Source organism: Myotis myotis, unplaced genomic scaffold (genome assembly GCF_014108235.1).
Source record: "Myotis myotis isolate mMyoMyo1 unplaced genomic scaffold, mMyoMyo1.p scaffold_m19_p_8, whole genome shotgun sequence".
Classification (NCBI taxonomy): Eukaryota; Metazoa; Chordata; class Mammalia; order Chiroptera; family Vespertilionidae; genus Myotis; species Myotis myotis.
This window is the reverse complement of record NW_023416390.1, coordinates 32,701,526-32,714,811: the sequence shown is the minus strand read 5'-3', so window position 1 is coordinate 32,714,811 and position 13,286 is coordinate 32,701,526. Positions and strand designations below refer to the sequence as shown.

At 41.2% G+C, this 13,286-nt stretch overlaps 1 protein-coding gene across 2 annotated transcripts in view; it reads right to left on the bottom strand.

Annotated features, from left to right (window-relative positions):
- The window catches only part of LOC118661312 (UDP-glucuronosyltransferase 1A1-like), a 69,011-nt gene that overhangs the window by 47,876 nt on the left and 7,849 nt on the right, over positions 1-13,286 (bottom strand). The window contains exon 1 of one of the 2 annotated variants that reach the window (XM_036319234.1): positions 4,713-5,638. The exons of the other annotated variant lie outside the window; for it this stretch is intronic. Coding sequence (XP_036175127.1) covers positions 4,713-5,567 — 855 coding nt within the window. The 5' untranslated portion in view covers positions 5,568-5,638. Of the gene's footprint in view, positions 1-4,712; positions 5,639-13,286 lie in introns of those variants that run through there. 2 annotated transcript variants of the gene reach the window in all.

The window sequence follows — 13,286 nt, the reverse complement described above, 5'->3', positions numbered from 1 at the left end:
TGAACTCACCTTTTCCTAAAAGCACACTGAAATGTGCATCTATATAGAGAGCAATTCCTTTTGAGGAATAATTGAGGATTGATTGAACAGCTTCTGCAGAACAAGTGAGAGACTGACCACATACAGAAGGCTTGGGGAACTGAGGGAGCTCTCCAGAATCTGCAGGAATTCTCTGGGATCTAGAGGGCAGGTGGTAACTCTTTCCAAGCAATCTGTGCTACCTGCATGGTTGCTGCAGTATTTTCCCAGCTGCACAGCTCAAAGCCCCTTTCAGCTTTGAACAGAGGAAGGAAATCAAATCAACAGAGCATCGTCACACACACTAGGCCTCCTTTCTCAAGCCACTCCAGCCTAGCGAGCCAGCGCTCAAGGAGCCACAAGCATCTGCCCAGCCCCAACTCAACTGCTAAAACCATCCAGCACACACAGCCTTCACAGATGTCTTTTCTACATAGACTGCTTTTTCAAGACTAGGAGAGATAGCAATTTTGTCTATTTCATACAAACAAGCACCAACAAGCAAAGTCAAACAAAATGAAAAGACAGAAGAATATGTCTCAAATGAAGAAACAAGAAAAATTTCCACCAAAGAACAAAACAGAATAAGTAATTTTCCTGATAAAGAATTCAAAGTAATGGTCAAAAGGATGCTCACCAAACAGGAGAGTAGAATAGAGGAATTCAGGAAGAACTTAAACTTCCTGAATTGGAAGTTGGAAAGTATAATAAAGAACCAAGAGTTGGAAAGTATAATAAAGAACCAAGCAGAGCTTAACAATATAATAACAAAAATAAAAAATAAACTAGGAGGAATAAACAGAAGATTAGATAATACAGGAGAATAAATCCATGAACTGGAAGTCAGATAATTGGCAATCAACCAATTACAGCAACACAAAGAAAAACTAATTCTTTTTGAATTCTTTATTGTTGAAAGTATTACATATGTCTCCTTTCCCCCCCTAACTGACCTCTCCCCACCTGCTCCTGCCCCTGCACCCAGCACATGCCCTCACCTCCCTAGAAAAAAATATCTTCTTTAAAAATGAGAATATAAGGGACCTCTGGGACAACAACAAGCACACCAACATTCATGTTATATGGGTCCCAGAAGAAGAGAGAAAAGTGAATAAGAAGTTTATTTCAGGAAATAATTGTGAAAAATTGCCTAACCTGGGAGAGGAAATAGACATCCAGGTCCAAGATGGACAGAGAGTTCCAAACAAGATGAACCCCAAGACCCACACCAAGACATATTGTAATTAAAACAGCAAAAGTTAAAGATAAAGAAACTATCTTGAAGGTAGCAAGAAGAAAACAACTAGGCACATGTCACATACAAGAAGAACCCCCTAAGGGTATCAGCTGATTTTTCACTGGCAACTTTCTGGCCAGAAGGGATTGGTAAGACATATTTAAAGTGCTGAAAGGAGAATATACAACCTAGAATACTCTACTCAGCAAGGTTATAGTTCAGAATTGAAGGAGAAATAAAGTGTTTCCTGAATGTGCAAAAACTAAAGAAGTTCATCACCAGTGAGCCAGATTTACAATAAATATTAAAAGGTCTTCTTTAAGCAAAAAAGAAAAACCCATAATCAGAAATAAAAATATGTAAAAGGAAAAATATTATATAAAGGCAAATATTTAATAAACAAAACACATCAGCCTTTTAAAAACTACTATGAAGGTCATGAGACAAAAGTAGCAAACTTAACTATCACTATAATAATTACTAAACAGATACACAAAACAAAAAGATCTGAAATATAATGTCAAAAACATAAAGCACAAAAGAGAGAGTAAGAATACAGTCCTTTTGAGTATTTTCAAACTCTCACGCCTATCAGAAAAAAAAGAGACTAGGGGGTGCACCAAGGAAGCATAACAAAATGCGGAGACAAAGAAACAGGACAAAATTGTCAATGAAAGATATAGAGTTCAGAACCACACTTTTAAGGTCTCTCAAGAACTGTTTAGAAGCCGCCGATAAACTTAATGAGATATACAAGAAAACGAATGAGACCCTCGATGTCATATTGGGGAACCAACCAGAAATTAAGCATACACGGGCTGAAATAACGAATATTATACAGACTCCCGACAGCAGACCAGAGGAGCACAAGAATCAAGTCAATGATTTGAAATGCGAGGAAGCAAAAAACACCCAACCGGAAAAGCAAAATGAAAAAAGAATCCAAAAATGCGAGGATAGTGTAAGGAGCCTCTGGGACAGCTTCAATCGTACCAACATCAGAATTATAGGGGTGCCAGACGATGACAGAGAGCAAGATATTGAAAACCTATTTGAAGAAATAATGACAGAAAACTTCCCCCACCTGGTGAAAGAAATGGACTTACAGGTCCAAGAAGCGCGGAGAACCCCAAACAAAAGGAATCCAAAGAGGACCACACCAAGACACATCATAATTAAAATGCCAAGAGCAAAAGATAAAGAGAGAATCTTAAAAGCAGCAAGAGAAAGAAACTCAGTTACCTACAAGGGAATACCCATACGACTGTCAGCTGATTTCTCAACAGAAACTTTGCAGGCCAGAAGGGAGTGGCAAGAAATATTCAAAGTGATGAATAGCAAGAACCTACAACCAAGATTACTTTATCCAGCAAAGCTATCATTCAGAACTGAAGGTCAGATAAAGAGCTTCACAGATAAGGAAAAGCTAAAGGAGTTCATCACCACCAAACCAGGATTATATGAAATGCTGAAAGGTATCCTTTAAGAAGAGGAAGAGGAAGAAAAAGGTAAAGATACAAATTATGAACAACAAATATGCATCTATCAACAAGTGAATCTAAGAATCAAGTGAATAAATACTCTGATGAACAGAATGAACTGGTGATTATAATAGAATCAGGGACATAGAAAGGGAATGGACTGACTATTCATGGGGGGGAAAGGGGTGTGGGAGATGCGGGAAGAGACTGGACAAAAATCGTGCACCTATGGATGAGGACAGTGAGTGGGGAGTGAGGGCGGAGGGTGGGTCGGGAACTGGGAGGAGGGGAGTTATGGGGGGGAAAAAAGAGGAACAAATGTAATAATCTGAACAATAAAGATTTAATTAAAAAAAAAAAGAAACAAAAGAAAGTGAGTATGAGGCATGTCTTACCAAATTTTAAAACTTACTGCAAAGTTACTCTGATCAAAGTATGAGACTGGCACATGAATAGGTAAATAAATCAGTGGGACAAAACTAGAAGTGCAAGAGCAGATGTAAATAAATATGGAAGTTTTAAATATTATAAAGATGCATTTCAATTCAGTGGATGAAGAATGGATTTTGTATTAAATTATGATAGGACAATGGACTCTCCAATCAGAAAAATAATAAGTTAGTTTCTTATTTTATATCAAAAAAATCTCATTGCAAAAAAATTATTAATATCAGAGGACTTAAAGAAATTAAGACACAGTATGGAAAATATGTTTATATATCGTGGGCTTGGAAAAACCTAAACAAGTTGAAATCCAGAAACCATTACAGAAAAAGTTAACCAGATTGACTACTCAAAAATGAAAAACCTGTATGACAAATAAGAAAGAAAATCCCAGGAAAAAATATTTGCAGCATAAATAAAAAGCCAAGTGTTAATATTCCCAATACGCAAGAGACATAGAAATTAGCTCTACAGAGAAAAATATTCCTACAAAAGATGATGGAAATATGGGAATACATAATTTACAAAAAATGCAAATGACTAATATATCTATGAAAATTGAAGCAGCCATGTAGAATTTTTTTACCAAACATTTTAAAAGTTGGAACACAGCTGAAGCTGGAGATGATATGGAAAACCTAGAACTCTCATACACTGTTAACCAAAGTGTAAGGCTGTTCAATATTTTGGAAGCTCGTGGGGCAGGGAAGGTGGGTGGAGGTGGAAGAAGGCAAAGTGGGGATAAATGGTGATGGTAAATTAAATAAATAAATAAATAAACAAACAAATAAATAAAATTTTGAAAGCCATTTGTCAAGTGTGTAATATGTGCATAGCATTAGACCCAGCAGCCCTATTCCCCAGCAGTCTGGCCCATTAGAATAAGCAAGATTATGGAAATGTGTGAATGTAAAGAACTTATTTTAAAATGTTTAGTACAGTCTTACTTATAAATAGAAAAAGTAAGAAAAAAAGCTTAACTATCAATCAATATTGCTTACTTGAATAAACTACAGTACACACAAAGTAAAGAATCTTATGCAACTCTTAAAAAGAATGTCACATATTCGTATGTAACAGCAGTAAAAAGGTCCATGATTTACAGGCAAGTGAAAAAGGTAAAGAACAATATGTCCAGTCTGATACTAGACTTCGTTTTCATAAAATGAGTGTGAGAATTTACATTAGCTATATGCATATATGTAAAATAACTTCAGAAAAATGCTGATAAGAGCATTTTCCTATTGTGTAGCACTGGATTGACAAAAACAGAGGTTTTATTTCTTATTGTGTTTTTCAGTATTTTTGTATACAATTTCTTCAATTGTATACAAATGAGTGTCAAAGGGGACAACTCTATAAAACTTGCTAACACAGAATTAAATGAATTGACACAAAATAGTTCATTAAACTGGGAAGGAATTCCAAATGCAACTAATGTAAATTACAAATCATGGTTCAGTAAGTCATGTTTGTTTTCTTTCCTAACCAAGCCACACTATTCTGAGCATGGAAAACTAGAGGAAACTCACCTGTGACAATGGCTTTCCCGGGTGGCAGTTGATGCCCCCAATGAAGATCATGTTGGGCATCACAGGTCTTGGATAGTCCAAAACAAAGTCATTTCGTAACAACCAAATGGATGGTTGGCTGACCAGGTCATATGCTGTGACAGTTGTCTGGAGAATCTCAGAGGCAACTTCTAAAGCAGTTTTGAGAAAATAGCCACAAAATAAATGTTCCTCCAAGTGCATAATGTGATTCCACACTCTCTGCCTGAAGGTCATGGTATCAGATAACGAAAAGAGACCTCTTGGAACATAAGAAAGCGGACTGGGGCACTGTGCACCTTCTTCAAGATAGTGGCAAAATAATCCTCTGGTGAAGACCACAGATGGGAGTGAAAAATATTTGGCTACAATAAAGCCACACATGTCAAAAGGGTCTAGAAACACCGCATCAAAAGAACTATCTTCTATGTATTTTACTAATTTTTTGTCATTAAATAAACTTCTACAATTTGAAAAAAAGTATTCAAAAACGCTGTTAGATGAACTCATTAGCATAGAATGTAAATACTGTGCCCGAGTTTTCCATTGAGAGTCAGCAAAAATCCGGAACTGATCATTCAGATCCTCCAGAGTGTAAGACGTGGAATAAGTCTTTACAGTATAATTGGATGATTGTCCCAGGCGCCAACTCACCTCTGGCCTGACCACGACCACCTCATGCCCTCTGTGGCTGAGTTTCTCCACAACGGATCGCATGGTAAACCAGTGGCTCCCATCCATGGGGATGACCAGCAGCTTGCCTGCCTGGGCAAAGCCAGGTGCCAGCAGGAGACACACACATAGAGGAAGGAGGCCAGTCAACACCGCAGGAGCCATTGGATAGCGGCAGCCTGGAGCAGCCCAGCTGTCAAGCTAGTGTGATACAGTCGACGGAAGAAGTACAGGCACAAAACCTGCCCCAAGGGAGGGTGTGTGTTAATATATTCATAAAAGCACACAGGCAACTGATTGCCAATGATTTACTCATCAGAATATAATGAGTGAAAGCATTTACTGAGGTACCTCCTGGCACACTTTCAGGTAAGATTAGTCTTGATCTTTGCCTGGGCAGAGATCATGCCCTATGTCAGTTTACAAAGAGAATTATTAAGCAATGATCTTTGGACCCTGATTACTCAGAAAGACAAAAAAGAAAGTAAATTCTAATAAAGCTGGCATTTTTTGAATTTGTCCCAAAGGAAAAATTGGATTTTATCCTCAGACTACCAAAGAGGAGAAAAAAAACTACCAATATCAGGAATGGGAGAGATGGCCTCATTACAGATTCTAAAGCTATTAAAAGAAAACTAAGGGAATATCATGGAGAAATTTATGCCAATATGTTCTATAGCTCAGATCAAAGGGACAAATTCTGTTATTATTTATCTTTATTGTTGAAAGTATTACAGATGTTCCCTGTTTTTACCCATTGACCCCTACTTCTTAAGTTCTAAATTTTAATCAAGAATAAATAAATAAGCTGAACGGAAATAACATATATATTTTTAAATTAAAATTTAATTTGTAATCCAAACTTTCCCACAAATAAAACTTCAATCTCAGGTGGTTTAGCTGATAAATGCTACCAAATACTAGAGGAAAAAATAATACATATTATGATTTCAGAATATATTCTAGAATGCAAATATAATATATTCCAATAGAAGCAATAAGGAGCATCTTAATTCATTCTATGACAATAAATGGGTCTATGAGACCAGCATTACCACATACCAAAACTAGATAAAGAGATTGCAAGAAGATAAAACTACAGACCAATAGTCTTCGTGAGCATATATGCAAATATATGAAACAAAATCTTAGCAAATCAAATTCAATAATATAAATATACTAGTGGCCCAATGCATGAAATTCATGCACATTAAAAGGGAATTAATTAGAGGAAATATTTTAATATTGCTATATGCCCTTTCTCTATAATAGAAGTGTCAGAGCTCAAAGAAAATTAGTAAAATTTATATGAAAATCTTCCTCCTGTCAGAGTCTGGGGCACGCCATGGGACCCAGAGTCAAGTCCACGCCCACCCATGTGTAACTCAAAATCACATGAGACCCAGACCAGGCCAGCCCCACCCCCATTGAGCCAGATTCAGACCTGGCCGGCCCCACCCCCATCAACTCCCACCCGGCAGGGAGTACAGGCTCAGGTCCCCTGTCAACCTACCGGGTGGGGGGTGCAGCCTCAGGACCCCAATCAAGTCCCACCAGGTGAGGGCCACAGCCTCAGGTCCCCCATCAAGCCCCACTGGGTGGGGGGTGCAGCCTCAGGTCCCCCGGTGCATCCTTAGGTCCCCTGGCCAGGTGCCGGGGATAGGGGCGCAGCCTCAGGTCCCCTATCAAACCCTGCTGGGTGGGGTGTGCAGCCTCAGATCTCCCAGTACACCCTCAGGTCCCCTGGCCTGGCGCTGGGAATGGGGCCATGGCCTGAGGTCCCCCAGTCCGGCTCTGGAGTGGGGGGTGAGACCTGCGGTTCCCCGTCAAGCCCCGCCAGATTGGAGTCGTGGGCTCAGGTCTCCCGAACCAGCAGTGGGGCGGGGGGTGGGGGGGGCTGAGGTCCCACGTCAAGACCCACCTAGCTGGGGGCGCAGCCTCAGGTCCCCCGCCCAGGCTCAGCGCCACAAAGCCTCAGGTCCCTACTGATTGCTCATTACCGCTCATTACAGGAACCCTGCCTCCACTGTGATGCAACTGACTTGTGATGGCGTGATGGAGTGAGGGTTCATTTGCATATTGCCTCTTTATGATATAGGATAAGCATATACAACATATGTAATATGTAAAGTGAAAAAGGTAATTCCTCATACCAAGTAGAATTCTTTCACAAATGCAAGAAAGGCTATCTTAAAGCTCAGGTACTGTTGGGGGATGTACAGTGGTTTGGTGGTTTCTTAAAAAGGTAAACATGGACCTATCATACACATAGCTATTAGAGACAGCAAAGGACCCAGCACAGTGCATGCCTTTGACATGCAAACTAACCAATCTGAAGCCACTGTGGGACACGTTCCTCAGCCTTAATCATCCCAGGGCCAGGAACCAAGCAAGTAGGAGACACCCCTATAGCTGAAAGCCTGCTAAAATGTTCTAACTAACCAGCCCTAGGCTGTTTGTCCTGCCCTGCCCGGCCTTTCCACAAAACTCCAATCAAGGTCCTGCCCTAGGATCTCGCTGGCTCCTGCACCTTCTGCCTTCTGACCAACCCTGATGCTTCCATTTGTAGCTCTGCATGGCGTGTCATCTCTTGTGTCTTGAGGACCTATGACTGTAATAAACTTTGTTTTCTGGAGCCTCTCCTGTGTCTCCTCCTGTGGCCACACTTAACGGACCACCATATGAACGGATACAGAATACTTCCATATAAAAACTCGTGTATGAACATCCATAGCAACCTTATATGTCATATAAACAACTGGAAACAGCACCAATATCCATCCACAGGTGAATGGATAAACAAGTTGTGGTTTATCCATCCAGTTGAATACTTCTCAGCAATAGAAAAGAGTGAACTTCTGATAAATGAATAACAACGATAAATTTCAATCTAATTTTGATGAATAAAATATGTCACATAAAAAAAAGTCCATACTGTATAATTCCATTTGTATAAAAGTCTAGAAAATGCAAACTAATCTATAGTGACAAAAAGCAGGTCAGTGGTAGGTTGCTGGAAGGTGAGAAAGGGTGGAAAAGGGGATGGTTCAGGGAGGATAGAGCTGGAAGGATTACAAACGGGCACAGGGAAACTTTTGAAGGTTGTTATGAGTTAAGTTGTGTCCTCCCTCAAGAAAGGTATGTTGAAGTCCTAACCCCCAGTACCTCAGGATATGACCTTATTTGGAAATAGGGTCATTGCAGATGTGATTAGTTAAGATGGGACCATACTTGTAGGGTGGACACATATTCCACCATGAGTGGTGCCCTTATAAGAAGACGGCCCCATGAAGGCAGGAGCTCACGAGAGAAGGCCAACTGAGGCCAAGAGACATGGGAAGCAGCTGAAGCCAAGGAAGAGACTAGAACCCAGGAAGACTCTAGAAAAGATTCTCCCTCTCCATTTTCACAGGCAATGAGGCCCTGCCAGCACCTTTATTTAAGACTTCTGGTCTCCAGAACTAGGAGACGACAAAGTTCTGGGTTTTAAAGCCGCCCAGTTTTTCATCTTTTGTTAAAGGAGCACCAGGAAATGAATACAGGGGCAATTGTGATCTGGGTTGCAGTGACAACTTCAGTGGCGTTTTACATATATCAGAACTTACGAACTTCTATGTGTCATGTGTATGCACTTTATCATATGCAATTTACCTCAATAATACTGTTAAACTTCAGTGAAGTGACACATAGCAAAACAAGTTGTACTCTTTCATTCTACTATTCCAAAACATTGTCCTGTCCTCCCCACTTTGGCGACCACTGGCCCACATTATATTCAGAAATGTTTGCAACCCACCACTGACCTGCTTTTTGTCACAATAGATTAGTTTGCATTTTCTAGAATTTTATACAAATGGAATTATACAGTATGGACTTTTTTTATATATGGTTGCTGGCACAAGGTCAATATGGGGTTGAGACAGTGGCTTTCAAACAATTTGGTTCAAACCCACAGCAATACTTTACATATAACATGGAAATGCTGTACACAAGTAAATGTTCCAATAACTATCTTTATCCTCAGAACTGAGATATTTTTTTATCCCATTCAATTTAATTCTATTTCTTTTTCATTTTTCTCTCTTTCTTTTTAAATACTGATTACAATCCCTTTCAACAAATTCGATAACCCACTAATAAGACATGATCTTCACTTTGAAACATTTTTGTTTATAACATTGGGTAAAGATTGTATAACAAGTAGATTAAGTAACAGCATAGATAAGAAAACAAACAAACAAAAAAAAAACAACCACCACATAAAAAGCAAGTTTTTCAGGCAAGGATCATGATTGTTACTTTGATCCAACCATTTGGATCAAAATCCCAATTTTTGCAAAAGTAATCATGAGCTTGGAATTGGCCCCAAATAATTACTGGTTTCTGGAGTGGGGCCCACAGACCTCTGTGGAGCCTCTGTGGAATTTCCAACTTAGGTGGTCCTCTGGGTTGGTGTTGTTCTGTAAGCAGAAGGCAGTGGGCAGCAACTGAGACTAATGTGGACATTAGGAGAGAAACTTCCACCCAGTCCATAATCAGCAATCTTGGGGTAGGGTGTTAAGGTAAACTAACATGGGATTTTTTGTTTGTTTGTTTTGTTCATTGAGTACAAATTCCTCATACCCTAGCATCAAAATCCCTCCCTTTCTCCTTTTTCTCCTCTGTCTAATAATAGCAATTAAGACTCAAACCTATTGCCTGATCAAAAGTGTCCATGAAAAAGCCTGGGCACTACCATCTTTCCCAGTGCTATCCCTGAGAAATAGAATGCAAGCTGCGTTAGTTTAAAGTTTATTAGTAGTCACATTTAAAAATCAAAAGGGGAGTTCCAAGATGGCCTCTGCACAGGAGGATCCTGAACTCACCTTTTCCTAAAAGCACACTGAAATGTGCACCTATATAGAGAGCAATTCCTTTTGAGGAATAATTGAGGATTGATTGAACAGCTTCTGCAGAACAAGTGAGAGACTGACCACATACAGAAGGCTTGGGGAACTGAGGGAGCTCTCCAGAATCTGCAGGAATTCTCTGGGATCTAGAGGGCAGGTGGTAACTCTTTCCAAGCAATCTGTGCTACCTGCATGGTTGCTGCAGTATTTTCCCAGCTGCACAGCTCAAAGCCCCTTTCAGCTTTGAACAGAGGAAGGAAATCAAATCAACAGAGCATCGTCACACACACTAGGCCTCCTTTCTCAAGCCACTCCAGCCTAGCGAGCCAGCGCTCAAGGAGCCACAAGCATCTGCCCAGCCCCAACTCAACTGCTAAAACCATCCAGCACACACAGCCTTCACAGATGTCTTTTCTACATAGACTACTTTTTCAAGACTAGGAGAGATAACAATTTTGTCTACTTCATACAAACAAGCACCAACAAGCAAAGTCAAACAAAATGAAAAGACAGAAGAATATGTCTCAAATGAAGAAACAAGAAAAATTTCCATCAAAGAACTAAACAGAATAAGTAATTTTCCTGATAAAGAATTCAAAGTAATGGTCAAAAGGATGCTCACCAAACAGGAGAGTAGAATAGAGGAATTCAGGAAGAACTTAAACTTCCTGAATTGGAAGTTGGAAAGTATAATAAAGAACCAAGAGTTGGAAAGTATAATAAAGAACCAAGCAGAGCTTAACAATATAATAACAAAAATAAAAAATAAACTAGGAGGAATAAACAGAAGATTAGATAATACAGGAGAATAAATCCATGAACTGGAAGTCAGATAATTGGCAATCAACCAATTACAGCAACACAAAGAAAAACTAATTCTTTTTGAATTCTTTATTGTTGAAAGTATTACATATGTCTCCTTTCCCCCCCTAACTGACCTCTCCCCACCTGCTCCTGCCCCTGCACCCAGCACATGCCCTCACCTCCCTAGAAAAAAATATCTTTTTTAAAAATGAGAATATAAGGGACCTCTGGGACAACAACAAGCACACCAACATTCATGTTATATGGGTCCAAGAAGAAGAGAGAAAAGTGAATAAGAAGTTTATTTCAGGAAATAATTGTGAAAAATTGCCTAACCTGGGAGAGGAAATAGATATCCAGGTCCAAGATGGACAGAGAGTTCCAAACAAGATGAACCCCAAGACCCACACCAAGACATATTGTAATTAAAACAGCAAAAGTTAAAGATAAAGAAACTATCTTGAAGGTAGCAAGAAGAAAACAACTAGGCACATGTCACATACAAGAAGAACCCCCTAAGGGTATCAGCTGATTTTTCAGCGGCAACTTTCTGGCCAGAAGGGATTGGTAAGACATATTTAAAGTGCTGAAAGGAGAATATACAACCTAGAATACTCTACTCAGCAAGGTTATAGTTCAGAATTGAAGGAGAAAAAAAGTGTTTCCTGAATGTGCAAAAACTAAAGAAGTTCATCACCAGTGAGCCAGATTTACAATAAATATTAAAAGGTCTTCTTTAAGCAAAAAAGAAAAACCCATAATCAGAAATAAAAATATGTAAAAGAAAAATATTATATAAAGGCAAATATTTAATAAACAAAACACATCAGCCTTTTAAAAACTACTATGAAGGTCATGAGACAAAAGTAGCAAACTTAACTATCCTATCTAATAAAAGAGAAACATGGTAATTAGCATACCACCGCTACCCTTCCCATTGGCTAATCAGCGAGATATGCAAAGTAACTGCCAGCCAAGATGACGGCCGGCAGCCTGGCAGCTTGAAACTAACATGAGGCTTGCTTGCTTCAGTGACGGAGGACTCCAATGTTCCCCGCCTGCCTTGCCGGCCTCTGAGCCTGCAGTTTAAGAAACATTGTAACAAATATAGAAGCTAAACAAAACCCCAGAAACCTGCTTTCAGCGAGCCCCGGATCTCAGAGCTGGAGTTATACATCGTTTCGATTATAGAACCGAAACAAACCAGATACCTGCTTTCAGGAGCAGAGGCCTAAGAGCTGGAGCCTCAGAGCTAAAGCTGGCCCAGAATAAAAAAATGAAAAAGAAAAAAAGGAGCAGTTGGGAGCTCCTGTCACCCACCAGCCTGAAAATAGCCCTCAGCCCCTCACCCAGACTGGCCAGGCACCCCAGTGGGGACCCCCACCCTGAAGGGTGTGTGACCAGCTGCAAACAGCCATCATCCCCTCATCCAGGCGGGCCAGGCACCCCAGTGGGGACCCCCACCCTGATTCAGGACACCTTTCTGGGAAAACCAGGCAGCCCCCCCCTCCCCCATGTACCAGGTTTCTATCCTATATAGTAAAAGGGTAATATGCCTCCCAGCACCGGGATCAGCGGAGCCGCGAGGCCTCCCAGCACCGGCACCGGGATCAGCGTGACAGGGGGCAGCGCCCAAACCACCTGATCGTCCTGTGGCTCTGTGTGTGACAGGGGGTGGGGCCACAACCTCCCTATCGGCCCTGCTCTGTTCCTGACAGGGGAAGGCGCCGCAACCCCCTGATCCACCATGCTCTGTGCGTGACAGGGGGGAGCTCCCCAACCCCCTGATCGGCCCTGCTCTGTGCGTGACAGGGGGCAGCGCCCCAACCCCCTGATTGGCCCTGCTCTGTGCGTGATAGGGGGTGGCCCCGCAACCTCTCCATCGACCCTACCTTGAGTGTGACAAGGGGCGGTGTCCCAACCCCCCAATCAGCCCTACCCTGAGTGTGACTGAGGGTGGCATCGCAACCTCCCAATCCGCCCTGCTCTGTGCATGACAGAAGGCAGCACCCCAGTTCCCCAATTGGCCCTGCTCTGAGCCCAACCAGGGGCTGCCCCTAGGGAATGGGCCTGCCCTCTGCCACCCGGGAGCAGGCCTAAGCCAGCAGGTTGTTATCTCCTGAGAGGTCCCAGACTGCAAGAGAGCACAGGCCGGGCTGAGGGACCCCCCCTTCCCCCCGAGTGCACAAAT